Source organism: Macrobrachium rosenbergii, chromosome 17 (genome assembly GCF_040412425.1).
Source record: "Macrobrachium rosenbergii isolate ZJJX-2024 chromosome 17, ASM4041242v1, whole genome shotgun sequence".
NCBI classification, from domain to species: Eukaryota; Metazoa; Arthropoda; class Malacostraca; order Decapoda; family Palaemonidae; genus Macrobrachium; species Macrobrachium rosenbergii.
In genome coordinates this window covers 6,787,472-6,815,410 of record NC_089757.1, presented here as the reverse complement: position 1 = coordinate 6,815,410, position 27,939 = coordinate 6,787,472, and the positions used below count along the sequence as shown (strand labels likewise).

General features: G+C 36.1%; 1 protein-coding gene across 2 annotated transcripts; it reads right to left on the bottom strand.

The window, feature by feature from the left end:
* Positions 1 to 203: 203 nt before the first annotated feature.
* Positions 204 to 27,939, bottom strand: Bcs1 (Bcs1 chaperone). Of its 2 annotated transcripts, none has more exons than XM_067119504.1 (10): positions 27,804 to 27,939; positions 24,830 to 24,985; positions 24,355 to 24,566; positions 15,234 to 15,373; positions 11,137 to 11,331; positions 8,482 to 8,651; positions 4,131 to 4,194; positions 3,731 to 3,848; positions 1,662 to 1,800; positions 204 to 1,467 (listed from the first exon to the last, which is right to left on the bottom strand). In XM_067119504.1, the coding sequence occupies exons 2-10, from the start codon at positions 24,938 to 24,940 to the stop codon at positions 1,282 to 1,284; spliced, it is 1,335 nt and encodes a 444-aa protein (XP_066975605.1). In that variant the 5' UTR covers positions 24,941 to 24,985; positions 27,804 to 27,939; the 3' UTR covers positions 204 to 1,281. The 2 variants fall into 2 exon arrangements, with proteins under 2 accessions (XP_066975605.1, XP_066975606.1); XM_067119505.1 differs by lacking the exon at positions 15,234 to 15,373 and adding an exon at positions 21,455 to 21,594 and having other exon boundaries at positions 27,804 to 27,938.

Genomic DNA, 27,939 nt, shown 5'->3' with positions numbered 1-27,939 from the left:
AAGCAAGAGACAACTGATCAAAAGGGGCTTAGGACCTTTCAGTACTACCAACAGTAGTATCCCATGGAGAAGAATATTACTGTTAAGTCTTAGGAAACGTAACTGCTCACTAGGACATTTCCTTGTCTGAATTGTACAAAATTTTTACCTTAAGACAACTACCTTAACACTTCAATTGGAAAAATTTGACTTTCAAAATAAGATTACACAAAGTATCTTTATTTGCCATTCAAATATACAATAGTTCCACAAAATCAGTGATGTAACAAATAAGAAAGACCTAATATATACAACTTGTCAAATCACACTTGTAATTCCTCAGTCATCTTTACACATACACAAATTACCTTAATTAGCTAAATATAACAGATTTCATTTGGGGTTCTTTCCTCAAAGGCTGCAAATTTGACATATGAAGTGATCACATCTTTTCATATTCTTACTACATACTAAAGAGGATGTTTGTCAACTTGAAGGCAGTATTTCAACAGCTGTATCACAAAACTAAATTTTATGTATCTTAATGCAAGGATAACACTAAGGTTTTTGAAAAATCTATTGTATCATTCTGTGGCTCTTTTTCACCCTTCACATCTTTTTCACCTAAAGTCATATAAACTTGAATATTTACTTTTCTTTTGATTTTGCCATATGTTTCTTGTATACTTTATGTTCAATAAAATTCCAATATTTTCCATTTGTTTTATACTAAAATTTTTTTCTTTGTTCTATTTTTCTGTTTATTTCTACCTCTCTCTGATAGTGGCTTGTGACCTTGTCAATTCTGTAATGTGTAATAGCTTTCAAAATGGAAAACAATCCACCATTAATGGTAGTATTCTGACATATAAGAACTTCAATATTGCAATGAAAAGATCTTTTTGCAATGTTCACTGCAATATTTCCCAAAAGGTACAAATTTTTTATGATGAAAGCACACTTTATTCACTGATGGTAATATGAGGCATATCTGGATTATTTTCCAAATTATAATTTAGGTTCCTGTATATTATAACATACAGACATCAATGTGTACATTATAGTAAATGTCTCATGACATCAAAATGAAAAAAACATGAAAGCATACAGTAGCTTCCTTATTTTTACTTCATTAAAGCAATACCATTATCCTGAAAATGGTTTCAGTTCCATCGTAAGTGCTTTCTGTAACATCATCAATGTATGAAAACTGAACTTCAAAATTATAAAATGACACAAAACTTACAAGAAAAGTGAGTGCCTTCCTCCTTAAACCCCTTTCTTTTTCTCTTTTAGATTCAATCACACATTCTTTTTGAAATCTTCACCAAAGTCATCACTGGCTGTCATGAAATCAGTAAAGTCCATGGAACCAGTTGCAGTTAACTGTTTGATGTTATCTAGAGCTTCCTGAGCATTCTCTTTGTACATCATAAAATGGCCTTGCACTGCTGCTGCACTCAGTGGGATATTCATTTCTTTTGAACACTGAAAAGAAAAACATTCTGATTAGGTGAAAAACTTGCATCTAAAAAGTGAGATTATTTAAATTTCAATCTTGACAACATAACAGAAATACATAGTTAGCCTGTTTTCACCTTCATGTGAAACAGTTTTATCAATTACCCAAATGCCTCATGAAGACTACTGTACTTCAAAATTCATAACAATGACCAACATACCTTAGCAAAATTAGCTGCCAAAAGAGGGGATGCATCAGGGTAAAATCGACTAAACATGGATTCTAACTGATATGACGTACAATACCCAACGTACTGTTTCAAATCAACACGACCAGGACGAATTAAGGCTGGGTCAAGTCTGTTAAAAACAAAAATAGTGCGTTAGCATCAAAACAGCTTTTCTATTGAAAATCCTTTCCTTTCATAAAGGGTTTCATGCAATAACAACAATAAACAATACTAAAATCATCAATCAGTCATTATACTTTATGCTGACAATTTATTCTCTTGGGGATTATGGTATTGACACTGTATTGATAAGATTATCTAGAAGCAACTGCCACTTAATGATTTGCTTGGCAAGGGTATATATTGACAGGTAGTTTAACCAGACCACAGAGTCAAAGTTCCTAATTCTAATAGGGCTGGCTGCAAGATTTCGTGTGTTTATTAAGATGACAGCAATGGTTTCATATCATTCAGATCATCTGTTATATCACTGTTGGAATAATTTCCAGTCTGAATATCTGCAGTCTCTTAAAATATTCATCTTTTTGACAAGCTTACTTAAGAACTGGTATCTAAAATTAAGACCATTTTGTACCAGGTTCACATCAACCTGAACGACTTTAGTGTTGGCACCCTAAAAATTACAGTGGGCTATTCATTTTGCTGAGCATCAAGGTCTATATTCTGCTGAGGTGTTGAATGGCTGTACAATCCAATACTGTACCACAGATTTTTCAATACCATTATTGTTAAACTGTGGAGTGGTCTACCTGGCAGTATTGCTGATTGTGGATGTTATACATGGAAGTTAAGCATTGGTTGAAACTGACAGTAAAACCCTAATGACTGCAATAAAATCAAGTACTGGAGTTAAGTAGTAAGAGATTAAAAAACTGATATTGCAGCAATAAGAAAAACAACAGAATCTGGAGAAATAAAGGTGAAATGGATAAAAGGAAAGTATTAAATAGCTGGTGTATTGACTACAGCTGGAGTTTCAAGGGAAAATATTAGAAATTACGTAAAGGGTAAAGAATTGGAGAAAAATGGAGATTAGAGGGGATTAGGATAAGAAGAGGTTGGAGGGGAGGGAGAAGGAGATAAGTGTGATTATATGTTAGTTTAGTTTAATAATTATTTCATTTTTATTTTCTGCATTAGTGAAATGGTATGGGCATTACGAAATGTATAAAAAGCACAAGTTTAATTTTATAAGATGTTTTGATAGCAAAAGATTCTTTATGTTTAAAAGTATCTGTTCATGGTGTGGCATCATAGGAAGTGACATCATAGGATGACAAATGGTGGGAGGGAGCAAAATGTTCAAAAATGCAGGTGGGAGTGTTGAAAAGACTGTGGTGCAATAGAGAGAGCTCTCTGATGGTTTGGTTGTTAATTTTGGGTTGTAAGTCTGTTTTGTGGTTTTTTGTAGTCGTAAGCTGGATCATATTAAAAAAGAACAACATGAACAGGTGGGTGAATTGCGTAATTCTAGCACTTTTAAAGGGGGTCTGTGGTGTTTGGACTATTAAAATAGGCAGTTTATAAGTGATTTTAAAGGGGGATGTCAACTATTTACTGATTTTAGCTATTTGCAGATCGTTGTGGTCCCTATCCCCTGCTAAAATTCTAGCATTTTATTTTGAGATTCATTATTCTTATAATAAAAAAAGTAATGTAACCAGGCCACTGAGCTAATCCCACCCGTGACCAAATTTTGAAATGGTTTTCTTAGCCATGTTGCTGAACCCATCAAATTGCAGTAGTTCAAAACGGATGTCAATGGTTTGTGTTAAGGAGGCTCACTTTTTAGTGTATTTTTTTTTTATCTCATTTATTTATTTATTTTTATTTTTTTATATAGCTTATTCTCAACATCTGTTTCATCATGATACTATCATAACTGTTTATTTTTAATAAGGTCAAGCATGACTATAAGGACTGCTATCTTTGCTAATCTGAGATTTACATTTGTAATAGTTAATTAAAAATGTACATCTATCAAAAATCAAAGGAAAATAAAATCCTCAAACAAGTCCTTATGAGCTTACAAAGTTTACCTTTCAGGGTAATTCGTCGTCATGAAAACTATCCTTGCTTCAGTTGAGGCAACTCCATCAAGACAATTTAACAATCCACTAAACGTCAGTCGATTCAAACCAGCATATGCTGATTTCACTGAAATAAGTGGGGTACTGATTAAGTTTTCACGAACAGTGCTTAATATGATTCAAAATCAGTTTATATACACTGATATAGTTAAAAATTTTCTGAGTATAGTAATGTTTTACAAATATAAGCAGACACCACATACAACAGATTATGTTACAAATACCTTAGAGAAGCAAACACAAAAAACTCTATTTCTTCATTACTAAACACCTGCTTTAATCTACGATGTAATGTACAATACTTGAACTCAAAATAAGCTATCAAAAGAATTAAAAACAAATCACTTACTTTCTGGCGTGTCTTCACGGCTAACAAATGCAGAATCAACATCTTCTAGAAGAATGATTGTGTTCTGGAAAAATAAAATGCAATAGTCCAATAAAATCTGGAATCCATTCACAATTTATTCTCGTTAAGCTATTACATACAAAGAATCAGTAACAATCAAGATGAGATTTACTGAAGACTACTGTATATATATACTAATTTGTTTGTAATTATTTCCTATATAGATAATTTTTTTAAATAACCTGCAACATTAGTTATATTCCATTTTTATGGATTCTGAAAGGAAATGGAAACCTTCTGTATTTGCATTTTAATGTACAAACACTTAAATAACCTGATAAAACTATCCATATAGAATACTGAGCAAAAACTAACAAACTGATGATGATCATCATCATCACCATCAACATTACAACAAGGAAGATATTCAAACATAAACATTAGAGAGACCAAATGGTCTACTGCAGGTAGTAATGTAGCTTCTTTACAACACTGTGGCTTTTCTTAGCAACAGTCACTTCATGGTGTGACATGACGCCCCTGCCTACACGAGTCAGGATAAAAGAGACTCTTTAGACTTGGCAGGCAGCTCTTTTAGGAGAGGACACTCCGAAATCAAACCAGTGGGTAGAAGGGACTCTTTAGGCTTGGCAGGAAACCCTTCTAAAGGAGGTTGCTCTAAATTCCATGGTCTTGAGTTTGAGTTCCCTTGCCTGAGGGTACAATCCGGCATTTATCCTCTTTTTCATTCACTTTCCTGTTTTTTCGGAAAGTGTGTAGAACAGGCTAATGTGAAAGCAAAAGTTGCTTGGCGGATCATCAAGAAAGTGCCTTTGTCTTTACCCAATCTTTTCCTGCTGAGCATTTTACTTCTAAGTCCATCCTGACTCTCCTCCCCCAATTGTTGTGGCAAAGCTGGAAGACTTCTTATTTGCCTTACAAGTCTGCCAGCCCCACCGTGTCGACCAGTTGCTTCAGGAGCTGTTTTCAATGGCATATGGACAAATTTATTTATATACTTTCAACAGAATTTTTGTAAATAATGTAAATACTGTTGTTGTTGAGAGTATTGTTGTTTATTGCTCTCTTGATTTTAACAATGTTGCTGTTGCTATGAGTCTATTTATATATGGTTTTGATACTAATTTTATGTCATTAATTTTAATTCTTTTGCTAAACAGTGAACTGAACCCTGGGCCTGTTAATCATTACAGTAAGAAAAATTGCAAAGTACTGTACTTAAACATTCGGGGCTTAAGGTAAAATTTTCTTGATCTCCAGAGTTGTGCCCTTAATTACAATTTGATGTTTTTATCTGAGACTCTTGTAAGTAGTAACAAGTCAAAGGTTGTTAAGTTTTTAATCCCAGGGTTCGATGGCCCTAACTTTATTTATCATCGTAACATCCCACATGCGCAAGGTATGGCTGTAGTATATACCATGCCTAGACGACCTATTTGTCGTCAGAAACATTTGGAGTGTAGTTGCCATGAAGTTCTTTGTTTTAAAATTTTCAGTAAGTTCTACAATGCTTAAGTATTTGCTCTTTACTGAAATCCAAATACAGTAATGAAAATTCTATATATGACTGTCTTTTGGAAAGGATTACAGTCGAACCCCTGTATACGCAGGGGGGGGATATGTACCACAACCACCTGCAAGCTCCTCATTGGACGAGTTGGTAGAGTTCTCGGCTAGCACTCTTCTAGGCCCGAGTTCGAGTCTCCAGCCGGCCAATGAAGAATTAGAGGAATTTATTTCTGGTGATAGAAATTCATTTCTCGGTATAATGTGGTTCGGATTCCACAATAAGCTATAGGTCCCATTGCTAGGTAACCAATTGGTTCTTAGCCACGTAAAATAAGTCTAATCCTACGGGCCAGCCCTAGGAGAGCTGGTAATCAGCTCAGTGGTCTGGTTAAACTAAGGTATACTTAACAACCACCTGCAAATAGTTAAAATCCATGAATACTTAAAACCCCCCCTCTAAAAATGCTTATAACTGCCTATCTTGAAAGTTCAAATACCAAATGTATGCTTAAAGTATCATCCTACATCAAATATACCTTAAACTATTCTCCTATTAAACATTTTACCATTAAAAATATATACGTATGTACTTCTAACCCTTCCAGCCAATACCAGAGAGAGAGAGAGAGATGAACTGAGTTGCTGACAATAATGCAGTATACTGCTTATTATGTATATCTTTCTATCAACCACTCTCCCTATCTATTAATCTATCTATCTATCTATCCATCTCTCACCTTTGGCATGAGAGAGAGAGACCACCGTATTTGACAAAGCTTTCAGACAAGACTGGGAAAAAGATGAGGGAGGAAAAATTTATTGAACTAAAATCTTACTAATTCACTAAAGTATATTTTCTTTAATGAATTGATATTTTGCTGCATCTACATTAACATTAATATGTGAAAATTAATAAACCATTTATTTATCATACAAAACAAATAAACATACATACTACATATGCATAAAAATTCTCTCATCTTAGTAAGAGAGAGAGAGAGAGATAGAGAAATTGCTGAAAAATTTATTTTTAAGCCAGTATATAAGGACGTGGAATCTAAAGGAATGTTAGCTGATAGTCAATATGCATACATGAAGCAGTTAGGTACCTGTGATGCTCTTTTAGACTTGACATGCCATTTGCAAGGGAACCTTATTAAAAGTTTTGAATGCAGAGTAATTCAAATAGATTTTAGTGCTGCTTTTGATTTGGTAAATCACACAGCCCTTATTTATAAACTTCAGAATATTGGAGTGGGTGGAATGTTTTAGGATTACTTCAAGATTTCCTTACAAGTAGGCAGCAGTGAGTTGCTGTGGATGGGATCTTTAGAGGACCAGGACCTATAGTGTCTGGAGTTCCACAGGGCAGTGTTCTTGGGCCACTGTTATTTTTAGTGTATACAAGTGACATGGTTCTTGGCCTGGAAAACAAGATTGTTCAGTATGCCAATGATGCAACAAAATCTCCACTTATGAGAAACGAAGCTGCCCTCAGCTTCAATCAGGACACACACCAGATCAGGGAATGGTGTAGTCAGTGGGGTACGAGGCTGAACTCCAGTAAAACGAGAACTATCGATTAGCAAATCTCATACAGATTTCCCACCCCATTCTCCACTTCAGGTGGATGGAACTTTGCTAAATGAGTATGAAGCTTCAACAATTCTAGGTGTAACTTTTGACTCGTATAACTTTTAAGAAACATCTAATGAAAGTTTAGCAAATGACGCACAAAAATTAGGTATTGTTTTATAAAAGTGATAAAATCAATACAACCTGTTTTTAGGTCATCTGTGCTTCTTTCACTAGAATACTGTTCTGCGCTGTGGATGTTTGCTTTTGCCAGACATTTATCTCTTTTAGTTAGAGTGATTTGTGGTGGTAGGTTTTTTTCCTAATAGTAGCAGTCATGATTTGAACCATCAATAGATGGTCTCGTTTGTCACTTTTTCATATAAGTTGTATTTCAACAGAGATCTTTCACATTCACAACTGATCCTTGATCCCCTTTACCTGCCAAGAGTTATCAGATTTGCTGAACAGCAGTACTAATATGTAGTAAATGTGCCTTACTGTTGAACTTCTCAGTTCCAGAGGTCCTTTATTCCTCACAGCCTCCCAGAGGATGTCATGCAATTGGAACTTCAGAAGTTCAGGCGAAGATGCAACACATTACTACCCTAATACTATTCTCCTTGCATTTTAATACACTTCTATCTATTTATTAATCTGTTTTTTCTTGTTTAATAAGTGGGATCCCTTCTTTCTGTATTTTCCTTTACCTCCTCTTATTTCTTCCTAGTGAACACCATACTCTTTGTGGGCTTGTTCCATGTGAATAGGTTTCATCTTCCGAATAATAATAATAATAATAATAATAATAATAATAATAATAATAATAATAATAATAATAATAATAATAATAATAATAATAATGTATGATTTCTTTTATTTAATCTTGTCTCTTTTCCCTTCTAATTTCAGAATAAAACTTTTAGCCATGCCTTTATGAGTCACAAAATGTTACAACTCTGTTGCAAGGACAATGATAATGCATTGCTTTCTCACTATTACTTTTCATCCTATTCTCTTAGTTTCTTCCAGTCTGGTAACCCAATTTCATTAGCTTCACTTAATTCCAATTATCACCGCTAATATAAAATAATAAATTCTTTGCATGCATTCAATATGTCATACACATAATATGTGTTTAGGGGTGTTTTTCACAAAATAAAATTCCAATAAATACAAAATAACATCAATAACCTTGCATATGGAATATAAATTTTTATAAACTAATTGCCAAAAATGTACGTACCTCTGGAGCAAGTGCTAACAAATGGTTCAGTCTATCATCAGTGAGGCCTCGTTCACTTAAGTTCAAGACACAAATGCTAAGCTGAAGTTCACCAGCAAGGGCTGTGATAAATGAACTCTTCCCACATCCTGGAGGACCATGAAGGAGGTATCCTCTTCTATAGGGTATCCCTGCATTGTAAATATATCAAGCAAACATTTAAAAATGAAGCATTTACTGTTCATACACTGTCATCTAAATAAAACCAAATTACAAGTTTTCCTATATGGCTTTCATTTGGACTGATAAAATAATTAACCAACCTTAAAAATGTTACACTGATCTGGAATTCTGCAGGCAACTGATGTATCCATTTAACAAAGAAATATTCATGAACTTTTAGAATATTTAAATAACTAACAAACATTTAAAAATAATTTAGTAATTTCTAAACCTGATTGTGGAAGTAATAAAACTGTGGAATTATTATTCTGGATAAAGCAGACAAGAGACTTATGATAACTGTATTTTTAGAAATCAAAATAAAATTCCAAATAAACTTAGAAATTTTGCAAAAATTAATAATCCAAAAGAAAAACACTTTTACTTCTGTTTTGGAGCAGGGAGATTGCTGTAAAACTAAAATACAAATCAAAGAGTGTCAGATGACTCTTATTATATGATGACAAAACATTTGTCGTGAAATAAAAATCATATCACTCTGGAAACAAGGAAGGTGAGGTGTTTCAAGTCTTTAAAATAAAAATATTAAAGGCCTGAAACAGGTGAATCTTGAGCAAGCTTCCAAATAGTAAAAATAAAATATGAAGTCTTCTATGACATTCATCCATGTTATAAAAAGCATTAGTACAGTCTATCAGCTTTGGAAAGCAATCCCTCAGTATTATCAACTGACAGAGCTATGAGTTGCTTACACCTGATTGAATACAGTAAATCCAAGCTACAATTCAGAACCACATTACAGATACTGTACAACAACATTTTCTTAAGTGGGATTATTGGAAACAAAAGAAGGATGACCAAGTCATTAGGATGTGAAACATTTTTTACATAAAACTTATATCATAAACTTTAATTATTTATTTATCAAAACAATGGAAAAAACTTTTAAAACTATATTCCATACAAAGATGCAAACCTAATATTTCATAAATGTTTTGTTGTCAGTACAGAAAGTGAGACCATGACCTCTAACATTTTTACTTCCCACGGAGAACCAAAAAATGTTGAAGCAATGCATGGCAATGCGAGGAAGGCAATTTGTGATAAAAGTTTTAAGACATGCAGTTTGCAACACTTTGCACATGTGTGTGTGTGTGTTTTCATACACAGGACAAATATGCTACCTTAAGTGCCAAACTTACAAGGGAGATAAAATCCTAAGTTCTTCACAAAGAGATCAATCTAAATCATTGGTAAGTCATAAGTTTAGGTTTATGATCAATTCTTATAAACCTGCCAGAGCCCTAGAGGTGTTTACAACTAGGGACATCTAGAAAGATTCAGTCTATTCAAACCTTTGGAAACGGTAGCATACAAAAGACACATTCACCATATGCAGACTACCTTTGGAAGCAGTTAAGACAGTAATTTCCATGCTATGCACTTGCACACTAAAACATAAGAGGATAGTGAATAAAAATTGAATCTAGGGAAGACAAGGTTTATATGAAACAAGTATGAGGAATATAAAGCAGTAACAATGAGATTCTCCTTGCCTGTGCGCACAGAGATATAAGCTATCTTTATGTTTTAAGCATCCTTTACAGTGTTTGCTTCTCTTACATGCTGATGAAGGATCCACAACAACCAAGGTAAAAGACATGCCCAAGATCAATGATTAAACAAAACCAAGACATAGAAATGAGGTTAAACTACTATCTAAATTTTCAATAATCATTGGTACTTATTGAAGATTATAATACACGTACCATCAAAACCTGCAGCTGAGTCAGACTTTGAGTGATATCTTATGCTGATGCAGAAACTGAACAGCCAGAAGTAAATATACCCTATATGCACAAATACTCACTAACAAAACAGTGATACACAAGAAGACTTCACAAATGACATCCTCAAGATAACAACTAATAAGTAACTGAGAGCGTATGATGTGAGAGAAAGCTGGATAATAAGAACGGCAGCAAACCTTTTTTATTTCTTATCATACAAAGAAAAGAAGTGAGAGCTAGTGCACAGGAAACATGTGACATTCCCAAAAGGGAGGTCTTTGGCTTCCATCTAACTATACTGCTTTGCTTGTTTTTTATTAGTGATTCAGGGCTTGGCCTCTGCCAAAAAGGACAACAGGGCACCAATAAGGCAATAAGTATATTACTTAAACAAACATGAGCTCTAATTAAAATATCCTATTCATTGCCATTAACTACATCCTTATCTAATGAAACTAACTCAAAACAATATAAACATGGAACACTAGCAACTAACTCCATCTTACTGAAAAATACATGAATTATACATAAAATGTAAAAATAAAGACAACAAAGAAAAAGAAATACCGAATAGTACTACCAATCAAGCACACAACTGCAATCTCAATAAAGTTAACATTATAGTACAGTCAATCAGTAAAAAGTAATAGTAAAAAAAAGCAACACAAAATCAGACAAAAAAGTGCATCCAAAAGTACCATACCTCTACTAGAGTACCATTCAGGATTATCCATAAAATCCTTGACATCTTTGACAATCTTTTCTGAAACACCTCTGTCTAAGACGACGGAGTTCAAAGGACGGGGTTTTCGGGGATTCCCAAATTGTCTCCATTCAGATCCATAAGCAGTGTACATAATAGTTTTACCTTCATTCTGCTTGATTGCCAAGTCGCGTGCTTAAAAGGAATAATTAAACATTTTAAAAATTTAATCAAAAGTATTGAATACTATGTATAATAAACAAAAAATATTGTTACATGAGTAAGTAATTTAAACGTTCAAATGCATAGACTACAGCTTCCTCCTAAATGTGAAATTAAAAAATTCATATAAGAAAACTCCTAGTTATACTATCTATAGATAGTACAGCTCTGTATAGCTATTCAAAATGTTCTTGGCTTTGCCCAAAACATGATGATATTTTTGGAGATATTTCCATTGCGGGACTCATGGGCTTTTTATCTCTCCTTTTAAGTGAAGTGTTCTCACAAGAAAAGAGATGTGTTCCTTTACTTCACAAGTCTTTCAGAGTACAAAATATGATAAGAGTTATCATGCCTCTATGAGGACTTCAAAAGGAAGTCCAGGGCAAAGGAAACACCAAATACAGAAATAACCTTCTTCAACATGTCCCTTCTATTCATGCTATGTCAGAAGATTTAAAACTCCACAACTCTTCTTCTGAAACTCAATACTGATTTGCTTTTCCTTCACCTGTCAACTCATCTTGAGAGACGATCTCATAAGGAATCTAATAACCCAAGTCATGCTTAGCTACTCTTACTTCAAAACAAGCACTTCTAACTTTTCCCCGGTCTATTTTCCCAAAGGAACTCAACCTCTCCTACCACCGCTTCTGGTCTCACATTGCTTCAAACATCTTGGCGAAATGACAGCATTCAAACAACAAAACCTGATAGTAAAAATGTAGTTTTCCTATCTTTATTTTACATGTTCTTTCTTTCATATCAGTTACTAAATTTTTTGAAGTATTGGCCTTACAAGCCCCTGTTTGGGGTGGTTCATCATTTGTTTCTCTTATCATGCCTGAATCACACCGAAATCTTTCTGTCTGCAAAAATATGTCCTGTCTTTCTTTATATATACTTGGGCCACTGTTCCAAAGATTATCATCACCAAAGATGTAAAACATTCATGCTGAACATGTTAAAGATCATTATTTTTTAATGCAATCTTCAAAAGAATGGAAATCACTCTGCCTCTTAGGTTCCCCATCTCAATAGCTGGTGCACAAAAAAATTTCAACACTGGTAAAAATAAAAATGTATCAAGACTACAGAAATTCCTGTGATGTATTTAAAAGCATACCAGATATGAAAAATTCATAATGACACCTCTTAACGGTACACTGCCCAACATACATCTGTTCTACTGCACTCACTCTTGTATAGCATATATATCATGTCAAGATTTACGTGTTAAAAAATAAATTACTGTGCTTGGCAAGATCCCAGATTTAATCTCTTTCTCATGAGCCATTTGGCACACCCTTATCTTTATTTTTTGAGCTGGCATACCCTCATCTTTATTTTTTGAGCTGGCATACCCTCATCTTTATTTTTTGAGTAAGACAGTGGTAGAGCACTGTAAATATAAAGCAAAGGGAATGGATGAAATTCCCATACAGGGCAAAGATTGACTATTTCTATTATTATTTGCATTTTGCTCCAAGGATGTTAAGAAAATTCTGAACAATCTTGATAACTGCAGTGGGGAAGATCCTGATGGTTTCTTCACTTTGTTTTTTTAAAAAAAGTTTCTAGTGTGTTGTCTCCCAAGATTACTAAATTCTATAGATCTTTATGTCAATGTAGTATCTTTGTGGATGAGCACAAGCTTGGTGTTACATACAGTGCCTGTTCCAAAGACTGGCATATCTGCAGACTGCAGTAATTACTGGACAATCTCTTTTCTCCCTGTGCTCTCCAAATTTGCTGAAAAACTTATTTTAAAGCCACTATACAGTATAAGTATATGGAATCTAAAGGATTGTTAGATGATAGTCAACATGCATACAGGAAGCAGTTAGGTACCTGCAATGCTCTTTTAGACTTGACATGCCATTTGCAAGGGAACCTTGATAAGAGTTTTGAGTGCAGAGTGATTCAAATAGATTTTAGTGCTGCTTTTGATTTAGTAAATCACAAGGCATTTATTTATAAACTTCAGAATACTGGAGTGGGTGGATATGTTTTAGGATTACTTAAAAATTTCCTTAAAGGTAGGCAGCAGCGAGTTGCTGTGGATGGGATCTTTAGTGAACCAAGACCTATTGTGTCTGGAGTTCCACAGGGCAGTGTTCTTGGTCCACTGTTATTTTTAGTGTATACAAGTGATATGGTTCTTGGCCTGGAAAACAAGATTGTTCAGTATGCCAATGATACAACACTTGTAGGTGTAGTAAAGTCTCCACTTATAAGAAACGAAGCTGCCCTCAGTCTCAATCGGGACATGGACTAGATCAAGAAATGGTGTAGTTGGTGGGGTATGAGGCTGAACTCCAGTAAAATGAAAACACTATTGATTAGCAGATCTCATACAGATTTCTCACCCCATCCTCCACTTCAGGTGGATGGAACTTTGCTGACTGAGTCTGAAGCTTTAACTATTATAGGTGTAACTTTTGACTCACAACTAACTTTTGAGAAACATCTAATAAAAGTTTCAGCAAGTGCCGCACAAAAGCTAGATATTGTTCGTAAGGCCTCATATATTTATAACAGTGATAAAATCAAAGCAACCTGTTTTAGGTCATTTGTACTTCCTTTACTGGAATACTGTTCTCCAGTGTGGATGTCTGCTTCTGCCAGACATTTATCTCTTTTGGATAGGGTGGTTCGTGGCGGTAGGTTTCCGTTTCCTAATACGCCGTAGCAGTTATGACTTGGTTAGTTAGTTAGTTATAAATGACTTGTTTAACCAGACCTCTGAACTCTTTTAGGGTTCTTCTCGGGCTGGGAAGTTATGACTTGGACCATCAACAGATGGTCTCTTTTGTTTGTCACTTTTTTTTTATAAGTTGTATTTCAACAGAGATCTTTCACATTCACAACAGATCCCTGATCCCCTTTATCTGCCAAGAGCAACCACATTCACTGAACAGCAGCACCAATATGCAGTAGATGTGCCTTACTGTCAAACTTCTCAGTTCCAGAGGTCCTCTATTCTTCACACTGTTGGACTGTGGAACAGCCTTCCAGAGGATGTCGTGCAGTTGGGACTTCAGAAATTCATGCCAAAATGCAATGCATTACTACCCTAATACTATTCTTCTTGCCTATTTATCTTTTTTTTTTTAATAAGTGGGATCTCTTCTTTCTGTATTTCACTTCCTTCCTCTTACTTCTTCCTAATGAACACCATATTTTTGCCAGCTTGAATTTCAAGTCAATGGCCCCAGTGGGCTTGTTCTAAATGAATATGTTTTATCTACTGAATAATAATAATAATAATGTTATTTTGAAAATGGGTGACTACTAAGTGTTAAGATTCATGTCCAGAGTATGGGAAGATAATTTTTTGAATAAAGAAGTGGAAGAGAGATATGCCATTGAAAAGCTGGAATATAAACTGAGACCTCAAAGATTTAGATGGTTTGGAGAATTGATGAGAAGGGGATAAGGAACGGTTGGTCAGAAGAGTTGTAGAGATGAGAGTAGCAGAGCAAAGAAGAGTAGAAATGACAAGGAAAAAGGGGGATAGATGAGGAAGACTTGAAAGTTCAGACAGAAATTGCACAGGACAGAGGAGAGTGGAAAGAACTCATTTGATGCTGATGATGGTCTTGCATGACAAGTGAAAATCCCACACTATTTCCAATATTACCTCAAATAATTTTGAAACCATGTTTATACAAATCCTTTACAAATTTCAATATTATTAAAAGAAATAAAATTAAAAACTCACAAATGGAAATTCTGTATAGTACATCAAAGGTAAACAGCTCATGTGACAATTATCTACACAAATGCCTCTAAAACATGAAATGTTCCATTATGATGAACCAATGAGAGCTAACCGGATACTCCAAAGCTAGGTGAAGATGAGATATACTAACCCTCATCCAAAATTTCAAAAAACAGATCTTTGTTCTTCCCAACGGTTGTAAACTTAACATCTTCAAATGGAACTCCCATATGAATATCTAGCGTTTGTTGCGATCTTGTACGTTCAACACGGATCCATGTCCTTTTATACCTGAAATACCAAAATCCTACTATACACATTGCAAAACAAAGCAGTTTGCACAAAACTTTGCTTTGCCTTTTTTAAATTTTTAACACCATCATCCTTATGCAAAACATTTCCATAGTTTCTTAAATAAAACTCCAGAGAAATATTCATTAAAGGTACTCATACAATACCACTTGCTAAGTATGTTTTGACCCTGAAATTACCCTCAGGTCTGGAAAATCAAAATAATGCAATTAGCTCATGCTATCTCCTAAATGTTCATATTTGATTTTTCAATAATAATTTTCTTCTTAATTATGATGCTCTTGAAAGAGTCACCCTAACATGTCTTAACTACAAACCATTATTGTTTTCATGAAATACTAAATAACACAAATACCCTCAATAATTATGACACTGGAAAAGCCGAGGAGTGTAGAACGTTATGTAGCTTGTTGTTTGAAGAAAAATCAAATTGAAATGTACTATGAAACAAGTACTCATCTCTTTACACATAAATTTGGGATGCAATGGCATGGCAGGCATTTGAGACTCCCCGTAAAGGAGTGATTCTAGTTTGAGTGAAAAGTGGCCAAAACAGTTACAAAAAAAGGAAAAGAGTATCTCAAGGTAAGGAGACAACAATAAAGATGGCATGGTCAATAACAAATAAAATGCCTATACTGCAGCTTTATCTTATCATAAGAAAAATTAAGGCAGCCATAAACCTAATATGAAAGTATATTTATGTGTACGGGTAGAGTGAAATATAAAATTTCAGTAACTGGGATCATGAAAAGAACTTACAACTTTAAAACTAATTTTCGAACTCTAAAAAGCATCTATAACAGGAATTCTGAAATATATATGACCCTTATAAAACAGATTATAGCTAATCTAAGACCCAAAATGTTGACAGAAAAGAGTAGCTGGATGGCATTTTCACAAACCATAATCCACTACAACATTTTATTCATTGTCATTAACATTTCTACAACATATTTTCCCTTTATGGCAGATGTGTGGTAAGTTGTTGCTATCCTCTTTCATCTTGTGCACTGTTTGAACTCCCATATGGTTACGTTACTCGGTCCTTTCAAAAGCTTATTTTGGTACTTACACATCTATTACTTTTCTGACTGATAATTAATCTCACCTTCTTGCTACAGGGGTGTTATGGGGAAATATTCAGGATTCTGTCATCACGAAATGGGTATAGCCTACATGCTACTCTTATTTGCTTATGACAACAAGAAAATCAATTATGTAGTCAGGTAGCTTGAGAAATTTCCTCTGGGGTGAAAGACTTCTGGGAATGTCAATCAACAACAGGGGGTCTATGAATTAATCCTATTGAAGCCATGGAGACAATCAGTATCATAACATGGTTAACTGAGTCTGTCCAATAACTGTCTTATCAGACTAAGCAGAAAGATGGCGCACACAACCAGAACACCGCAAATATGCAGTATCCTGTTTAGTTTTCAAGCATCTGGGTTCAGCTGAGCTCAGACATAAATTGGGAACTCATGGTTCAAGCTAAAATGGTATTTTCATGGTAAAATTAAGTTTCATATATGCTTACCAAGTAATTACATAGCTATACTTTCTATGCGATCAGCAGTTAAAAATTTGAAGTTCGAGGTAGCGATTCAATTGTTATAATTGTAGGTAACGACCCCACCCTCTGTCGGGGAACAATAGGTACAACAAAACAGAGAAAATTACTTCTTTTGTGCTTAATGTCCATCAGAGGGGAGGAGGTAGGGCTCTGATCTGTACTTACTTGGTAAGTATATACGAAACTTAATTTTATCATGAAAATACCATTTTCATATATGTACCTTACCAAGTAATTACATAGCTGAATCCCACACTGATAGGTGGTGGGATAAAAGGACATATTCTGTTTCAAAAACATTTAGATATGAAGATGAGTCTGAAACATGAAATCTTTTAACATCGGTAAAAATGCTTGTTGTATCCTTACCTGGTAAGAGAGCCATGGCAGGAGATTACAGTACAGGCAGTTCCCGGTTATCGGCGGGGGTTCCGTTCTGAGGGTGTGATGATAACCAAAAATCGCCGCTAACCAAATTGGCGCCTCTGTTAGGTATGTATCAGCGCCAATAACCAATTATCAGCGCCGATAAGCGGAAATCAGTGATTTTCGGTGCCGAAAATTGCCGATTTTTGTCACTAGACAAGCGCTGTAAAACCGGACTGCCGTTAACCGAGCCCACCACTAACCAGGGACTCCCTGTACTGCCTTTTGGTCGGTGCTCATCTTGACCTTTACCATGCTGTCTTTTTAAAGGATGAGACTCGCCCAGAAAACGCCACCTACATCTCTTTCCTGGAATGGAGAGATCAGAGTCTGACGACAACTGGTGGGCACTCACAGCGACACCTCTCCAACAGCTTTTCCAACGGCTGTTGGAACCACGCACCACAGAATCGGATGAGGGGGCGACTGCCAGTGAACAAATCCCGCTGACCTCCCTTAGACCTACGGTCTGTCTATGCCCAGCTTCAGGAGAGTGTGACGTGATCTTCATCAAGGAGAATCAGTGGGACAAACAGCAACCTCCTCCACTGGCACTGACACTGGCATTGACACTGACACTTGTTTAAAATTGCGAACTTCGTCCATCAGGACCTTAAGCGACTAACCTAATTTTGATACAGTGTTGACAAGATCAAATTTACAGGTCAACTTCACTCTCGAGGCTGGCTATGGCATCAGCATCAGAAGCATGGGAGCCAGGAACAGGAGATGATGGAAAAATATTTGGAGGACTAAGGATGGGGGATAATACAAAGGCAGGAGAAGGAGGAACATTAAGGTCTAAGACTTGAATATTAGAGACAGGTTCTAAACTCACAGCCCTACGGCTCTAACAGCTGCCTTCCTTTTCCTATCCCAATCTAATTTATCCAAATGAGATTCCAAAACTTTCCACTTTTTCTCATCCCATCCAACACAATCAGTGCACGTAAGATCTTTTGAGCACAAATTGTATGACTATCATAAGTCACTTTTGTCACGCAAAGTCTTATATCCTTCGCTACAATATCTAACACTTGATGAGTTAGAATCAGATATATTGTAGGAATAACAGCTAAGCTAAGCTGAAAAGCTACCAAAATCAACAATACTTTCTCCAATTCCTTGGAAAAGCAATGAAGAAAACTTCAAACCCAACCACCTAAACATTTGATGATGTGTCGAACATCGGCAGAAGAGAAGTGATTTTCTCTGTTTTGTTGTACCTATCGTTCCCCTACAAAGGATGGGGTCATTACCTACACTCATAACAACTGAATCGCTAACGCGAACTTCAAATTTTTAACTGCTGATCACGTAGAAAGTATAGCTATGTAATTACTTGGTAAGTTACGTATATGAAAAGACCAAATAACTGCATGTGGCCCACAGTCACAAGAGCCTTGCACACATCTGGGTCCAGAGGTCATTCTGATGGCAAGACCTGCTTCCCTTAGGTGAGAGAGACAGTTGGATATAGTGTTGAACACTGGCACATTCCCAGTTTCTTCCACCTCTGTCCACATGATGATTTCTATTGCCAAAAAAGTACACATTCTGACCTTATTATACCTTTACTCCTTAGTTTCTTCAACTGGGTTGCCTAATTGATTGTTGAGGTAGTTGATGTGCTTCTTCCTATGTACTGCTGATCACATGCCTATTTCCTGCTGATTGAGAAGATGCCCCCATAACATTTACTTGATGCATACATGAACAGAAGGACCTCCAAAGGTCAAGAAACCTGAGGAGTCCCTGGAGATAAGTAACTGGGTTTTTCCACCACTGCAGTTCCTTTAGGGATTCTGTCTAAAGCCACAACTGAATGACCATGCAGGAGAGACACAGCAGACCATGACTTTGCAGCTAGAGCTGAAGGAACATTATCCTAAATTGGCTGTGTGGTAAAAACTTCTCTGTGGACATAAAACAGCTGGTCAGGGATACAACAACTTGAAATGTTCAATAAGAGAGTCTCCTGATCCTGTCTTCTGACAGCTGAACTAAGGCTGTTATTGCTGTTGTCAATCTCCATTCCCCAGTATGATGCCTATGCTGAAGGAATCAGGCCAGACTTCTCATGGCTGACATGGCTAGACACTAGCAAAACTTACACAGACAATTCTGGGAGTTTTCACAACTCTGCTGCAATTGTTGTCATTACTAGCCATTTGTTCAGGTATCTCGGCATCTCATCCCCCTGGCTGAAAAAGCATCTGTATGGAATGACATTTCCTTCCCCTTCTTGCAGGAGACTTTGGCACCAACTGTACCCCTCTCCTTGGCTGGAAGGACAACTAGTACCTCCTTGCCAAAGACTCCTGGAAAGGAGAGGCTGGGTAAGACCATCTCAAAGGTGTGGCAAACAACCTCTACTGTCTCATCTTCTGTGCATTCAAAGAAGAATGGTCCTCCTTCTTGGGGTCAATGCTGACTGAAAAGGAAAAGAAGCCCCCAAGTACAACACTGCTGTGCCTGTTCCCACCGCTGTTAGATTCTGCAAGAGATCCTCCACCTAAACACTGGGAAACAGGAATGGACTAAGCAGGCCCCAAATCCCCAGGTCACCTATGTCCAAGGGCAAATAACCAGACAAGTCCATAGTGGCTGTGTCCCACTTTTCATAAAGTTGGCTGGAAGGTACAACACCATCCAAATGTTCAGGATCAATGCCCTGACCAGCAAGAGCACCATCCTCTTGATTTTAATGGCTACCAACATTGTCTTTGCCTTCCTCTTTCGAGAGCAGACTGAAAGTATCAAAGACCAATTCTGCTACTTGGTGATAGTGAGCTACTTCCAAAAATAATTTCTCAGTTGCACAGATTACCACAGTTACAGAGAGTGGAAAGACCGATGCTGGAGAAGTTACAGAGGATGGATTGAAGGATGCTCCGAACAGCCAGCCCAAGTCTTTTTGAACTTTTCAACTTGTGGCAGGGTAGGGAGAAAAACAGTAGATATATAAAATTGTTATATAACTTCATCATCTCTCTGCCTTCCATGCTGAACATAAAATACATGATGCCCAATGCCATGGTGATAAGTGGGAGGTCAAATTGCTTGCTGGCTGACCCATCTAAAGCACTGTAAAACTTCTACTCCAAAGATGAAGCTTAAATAGTAAGGCCACTGAATGTTGAAGATCTCACATATCCAGTTCATCACTTCAGAAAAAGAAACCTCTTCCTGCATCAAACAGGTCATCCTTATGTCGTTTAATCAGAAAACTTGAATCAAGCAAACAGTGTTTCATAAAAGTTGAAACAAGTCTTCATAAAGGGGAGTAGGTAAACAGTATGGGGACAGGCCTGGAGGCTTCAGGTTCCTAGGAAGAATAGGAGTCTTGTCAGGCATGAGCCTCCAAGGGTTGTAGTAGCCAAAGAAATCTACAATTATGGGGAAGGCTGACATTGGCCGTTGATACCAAATACGATAGAACATCACTCAAAGAGGGCAAAGAAGTCAAGATTATTCCTCTAGGAGGCCAACTCTCAAAGGTGAGCATCCTGTAATATATCTTTAATATGCCATAATGACAGTGAACTGTACACACCAGAATATAAGGAAAATATATGTGGCTGACTGAAAACACTTTGATATTTCCAGGCAAAAAGCTGGAAGATTCTCACAGAGCTGTTGCTATCAGCACCAACAACACACAAACTTTGAGGAAAGAACTTATTACCCAACACTGAGTCTACGGGATATATGTAAACAATCTCTCTTCTTCAATCTGAAAGACAAAACACAGTGTGTCGGGGGGGGGTACTGTACTCAAAACATTAAATGTTGGTACATTATAACTGATGGGTTTCTGATGAAACATACATACTTTCAATTTTTTATAATTATTTTTATATGATACTAATATGCAATAAAGTACAGTACATAAAAACACTCTGAACATTCCATTATCCTCTATAGCCAAGGACAACTCAACTCTTCCTGGGACACAAAGAAAACCAAAGAATCACCCACTGATAAAACCATTTCCTTAAAGACAATGAAAAATGAGGCTGTGAATCTAGCACCTTGAACATGTGTAGCATACAAACCTTCTTCAATAATATCTTGAAAGAGCTGCTTCTTTTTGCCAAAAACAGTAAAAGACACATTTTCCCAAGGGGTACCATGATGCAGATCTAAAGTGTGCTGTTCTCTTGCTCGTTCCACTTTGATCCAAGTCCCACGATACCTAACAGAGCACCATTTTACAAAACTTATAGCATATTGGTTTAAATATAATATCAACTATTTAAATCACTGCAGTGTTTTCAATTCAAAATATTGTATATGTAACGGGAGCTGGCAACATCATAAACAATCCAGTTAATCTAATAATAATATTAATAATAATAATAATATTAATATTTTTATTCTTTTCTTTATTAATATTGGACAATAACTAAGCAATGTTCATACTCTGATAGAGAGAAATACATCATCAGCATGTGTCTAAAAGTTTTTATTCTTTGCACAGTAGAGAAGGTAGAGAAATACGGAGAATTATCCCAGAGTTTCAGAGCTGGTTTACAGCATGTGGATTACAGGGTCATAAGTATTCCTTTTTGGTGTTTAACGACAAGAAAAATGCTGAAAAGGAATACCTGAACTGCAACCCCAGAATCCATCTGCTGGAAATCCAGCTGTTGAACTCTACAGGATCACACCATGTATGCCACTACCCTCTCTGTTGTATAGTTAACAGAAATTTCTATACAGATGCTGCTAATTTATTTATCTCTAGCACAGTATGAACAATGGCCAATTATTGTGCAATATTAACCCAGAAAAGAACTATACTTATACTACTATACATTACATAAATTACATGCATGCCACATACATATAAGCTCTTACACAAAAAATGGAAATTCTGAATGTGTGACTACCAACTGCTTAGATTCACAGCTAGACAACACCAAAGAGATCATACTTCAAATGTAGATGCTGAGACATGTGATGCCAATGGTCAGAAAAAAGACTTTGATCTCAAGACTGAGGTGGTCAGAACACATTATAAAACTGAGTAGGGAGCCGTTAGTCTAAAGGCACAGAAAATCATGAAGAAAAGGGACAGATGCAAACCTGGACCAGATGGGCATTTATGCTGGAAGTGCACACGATGGAAGAGAGTGGAGAGAACTGATTTCATATCTAATTTCTAAAAGGGAAAAGTTTAACATACAAACATTACTGATAATACTGCTGACAATGAATACTGTCTTTGAGCATATACTGTAATACATAAACATAAGAAAGGAGGCATGGAAGAAGAAAAAGGAAATACCATCAAAGGGACCCTTCTGGAATATGAAAAGGTTAAATGTAAGAATTCTCTGTTACCTTTGCAATACTTATTCAAAGAGTTCTGCAATCGATTGTGTGAAAAATAGGTTTTTCACTGAATACTTTTTAAAGCAAAGGCTGTCTTGAATTAAAGCAAAGTCATTCAATGCATAAATGATACTGAACAAATATGTTTCTGTAACCATATGGAACCAAGGGCCTCTAAAGATTGAGTTATGGTTATGATTAACAAGGACTTGCATACGCCTACAAATGCATTCGCTGAACATAAAACTACTCTTCAGAAAATTAATTCTTCTGTCACTGCCATCTAACCTGAAGCAAATCAAACAAAAAAAGTCAACTACAAAATAAAAAGACACACATGGAAGAAACAATAACTCCAATTAGAATAAATACAAAACACTGACCTAGAAAACCTATAAAAAAAACCTAGTTACCTATAGCCTCATAGTTCTAAATAATGACAAGATCTTGAGATTGTAATGTCTTCACACATTTATAAAATTATTTTACACATAACATACACTGGACATCCAGATGATATCCCAGCCTTAGCATCCAATAATAATTCTGAAAGATAATACAAAGATCAAGCTTCTTCATACCATAGTTATTCCTAGCACACAGAGATTATTCTAGGTATATACTGTACAGTATTTATTTACTTTGTAAGATATTTTTCCTGTACTATGCTGAAACTAATTCTCTACATTCTGTCTCCTACAACAAGAGAAAAGTTTCTGGTATAAAAAAAATTGCAAACTTGTAAACCCAACTTTCCTTCCTGATGAAACTACTGCTTGCACTCTTATCACTAAGCTAATTTTTTCTCAGCAATTCTAGAGTTCCTGATCCTCCTACCTTGACCCCCTCTAACTATATGCTCTCCCATATATTCTCTGCTTGTAATGTCTTTTGGGCCATGCATCCTTAAGACTACCATTACATCTGACATTGAAAATCTTTCTGGCACCTGGCCTTGCTTATCATTTATTTATTTTTTTTATATAAGTAACTTACCATGTAATTGCATAGCTATAGTTTCTAACTAGCACGGCAGCCTTTATTTGAAAAATAGCGGTAGCGCTTCAGTTGTTTAGTGTAGGTGACAGGCCCCGCCCATCACCAGGAATACTGGAAACAACTTAGCAGATAGCCTCATTGTGTTTCTAACAGCTCTCAAGTAACATCAGAGATTTGCTGTAGCTTTTGTTTACTGATTTTCGGTTGTATGGCTGGATTTCGGTGAAGTAGTATCGCTTATTTTAATAGCCTTCAAGCTTTAATAGCTTTCAGGATCATTTTTTCTAGTTCTTTGATTATTACTATGTCTAATTCAAGCTCAGCTAGTTTCACTATTGTAGCGAAAGTTGCAAAACCAGATTAATCAAATCTTCATATGATTCTCATACAATTCACCACTATTTTTTAATTTTGAGCTGTTATGTAAAGTAGAAACTAAAAGCCATGTAATTATTTGGTAAGTTACTTATATAAAAATACTGTATATAAAAAACAAATGCAAATGGTACCTACATCATAAGAATTCATGTGACACACTGAAAGTAAATATTCTCTACAAACCAAAATACTTCCATACCTCTGAACATATAGGGTAAATACTGTAGGCCATGTCCCTTACCAGAAAAAGTGTTCCCCCACACTTGGTATGAAATTGAAGTCTGTTCTTATCTTTCCTGTTTCTATCTCATGAAACTTTGTTTCAACACTAAGATGCTGAGTTTTTCGAGCTCCTTTAACAGTAATCCAGTGCAGAAGCCAATTGTAAGATTTGTCACGACATGGTACCTCCAGAGTTGTCATGTAATGGCGACGAAACAAGATGAGGCCTACCTATAAACAAATTTTTAAAATTTTTAAATATAAAATCACTAAGAGTAATCATATAGTATTTCCAGTACAGTTCATAAAAATACATTGCAATGACTGTCCATTAGAGACTAAATAACACAAGTGATTTTCACTGTTATTATTAAAAATATTTTCATATTACTGTAAAATGCCCAGTATATTTACACACATACAAATATACATGCATGCAGTCCACACTATCACCAAGATAAGCAAAGAGTATATGCAATTCAATATTTTCTCACCATATATCCTTTCCTAAGGATTGCTGCCCCTGCCCCAACTCCAAACAGACCAAAGCCTGCACTGAAGTATGGATTATCGGCTAAAGATGACACTAAATCTTGGATCCCCATGATGAATTATCTAGGAAGCCTCACTACTCCATGTCAGGTATTTTTCTGCCAAGCAACACAAAAGACAGTAAGAACAACTTTATAAGTCAAACACATAATTTTCCATATCATCACAGATTCTATTGATAAAGGATGAATGTGACTACAATATATCTAAATGGTAAACCTGTAAATTAGTACAGACGAATGCCCTAAATCACAGTTTCTACCTATTTCTCTGTCTACTCTTCAATTCAATTCTATTTATGGATAATGAAACCCAATCTCTCATCTCAAACACACAGTAGGCATGTCCAGTTGTATGTTACCAGAGGAGATCAGGTTTTGAATGAGAGAACATATCTGATAGGCCTAATGGAACGGCAACATTTTACATATTACCGTACAAGCATTGTACATTGTCAATTATAAACTACCTGAAAAGCATGTACTTCATGTAAATTAGGCAAATGAATTTTAAACAAACAGTAGTAACCTACATTCCTCAAGACATTAGCACCCAAAACCTTCACAATTTAACATATGGATACACTAAATAGGCTAGGCTTAAACTGCAGGATTTGATACTAATTCTAAGATGTCTGGCAATCTCATAATTAATATATGTTCCAACATCATGAAATCTTATTTCCCTTTACAGGAATTAGGCAGGGGCCATTAATCTATTAACCTTCCCCATGAGTTGCTTGGAAGAGAGGTTGGCTACATATATCTTTATATCAGCTGAACATACTGCACTTTACTTAATTCAGCTTTCAATGGCTGTGATATATATTAGCTTATTGGCTCTCAAAGACATCTCAACACACTTTTCTTACAGTCTACATCATGACTCTGAGGAAGATGGTGGGAATGGTGAGATCTTCAAGAGATAAATAACAGACGACAAAAATTGTTTAATCTTTAATTATTTCCACCTGTGTATTTCTTGGTGGTCTATTAAAATCTAGATATCATATGTTATATTTTCTTTTTCCTTGTATTTTACAGCATGGTTTTTGCATACAAGAAGCTTCTCCATGTATGAAAGATGTATTTACACATGGACAAACGGGTGGAGTGGTTAGAAGTGGAAATATTATAAAAGAATCCCTATACGTATATTTAAGAGACTGCAATCTTTTTCTACGAGAATATACATCAACTTTTATACAGAGGACTCACTCCTTGGATAGGAGGTACTGTCTTGTGGAAATTACCAGCACTGTAATGTCAGCTTCCCTGATGCATACATTAATAGGGGATGGATGGTCCCTGTCACCTCCTACTGAATCTACATTTGCTAATGTAAGAGGCTGATTGGGCCTTCTGCAAAGGTCTGGTATTTGTGTGAACACCTAAACTAGAGAATTTTCCAAGGGAACCCTATATGCCCCATTTAATATGCATGAAGTACAAGTCACTAGGGAGCAGTTATTGCTCCAACAGGGCTTAAATAATAACTTGCTCTACACCAACCACAATTATAGCATGGAGAACAGAAAGTGTGCATGAATGCTTCCTTCCCAGGGGTAGAGAGAATCAGGAAGGAGTCGCAAGCTTGGTGAAAGGTGATGGTGTTGTTGTACCTCTGCAACTACCTCCTGATCTAGAGAGATTTCCCAAGAGCAGGAGCTGAGGTATGTACATGGTAATGGGTTCGGAGCTGCTGAAAGTCTGCGGGACCCTACTTTTGGCGCCAAAAAATCGCGAATAGAAAACGCACCATTTTTAATTAGCTCCTGTTTTGCTTTATGTCGGTAATGAAAAGCGTGTTTTTGGTGGTTTCCCAAAGGGAAAGCAAAAGAAAAGTTAATAAAAACGGTAAGGGGGACCGTGTTGGGAACCGGGGTTTTAGGTGGGGAGAAGCAAAGCAAAAGCTTGGGGTTGAGAGAAGCGCCCGCGCCTTCTGACTAACTACGGCACTGCTCCGTGACACCGTTCACGCCCGCTGAAAAACTGTCGTAAAAAAACTGGTCAAATAAGTTACTATTTGTGTACGGCGCCGGAACAATTTCTATTCTATGTTTTTCATTTGCATTGTTAATGAGCTGCAGCGGTGGATATGTAAACAGCCTACTAAACTATAGGAAAATCAATTTCGGAGCTTGCTTATTTCTAGGAAAGAAAACTTGGTATTATTACAGTTTCGGTCAAATTCGGCCATCTGACTTCAAAATACTTACTCGCATCTTCCGCAAATTAAGAGTGCTGCTATTGTGCCTTGTGACACCGTTTATGCGCCATCAACTTTTCTGCTGACTTTTTGTTTTTTGTCAATGAAAAAATGTTCGTCTTTTGTTTTTTGTTATGAATTATAAGTACTCCAAATGCTGAAAAAATTGGTTGCTGTCAAGAATTCCAATTAACTGGGAATATCAAGTTGACTGGATCAAAATCTGCAGTGGTGTTCGTCTTACTTTTAGGTCGTTTCCAACCAATGGAACTCCACAGGTTGTGAATACGCGCATTTAACTAATTTTTGAAGTGGTTATTCTAACTGCAATTTTTTCCTGTAACATTTGGAGTCATTGTTAAACATACGAGCTGCAACAATCATTTAAAATGGCGCACCGTGGATATGTAAACTACCCGCCTACTAAACTATAGGAAAAATCAATTTCCAAAATAATACCCCACGCTGAGCTATTGCTTATTTCTACCGGAAAGAAAACTTAAACACACATGCAAGGGGACAGTGAATTTAGACCCCCAAACTGGAGGATCAGTCTACAAAATATCCTACGAAAGAGACCTATCCTATCCTACTCTCGTGGGTCCTGCTCTCTGGATACCGGTAGGATAGGCTAGCTTGCATAAGTGCTAACCATGAAAAGATGACTAAACTACAGCCTTTAAACATAAGATAAAATTGGTGTCTTACCATTTCTAATCAGATATGAGACGTTCGTCAATTATATCCGACATGTATCGCGTCATTTAACATCAATTTACGGGAATTGCCGGAATGGGATGTTAGTTTCGGAGTAGTAGTAGTAGGCGCAGGCGGGATCTTCCCT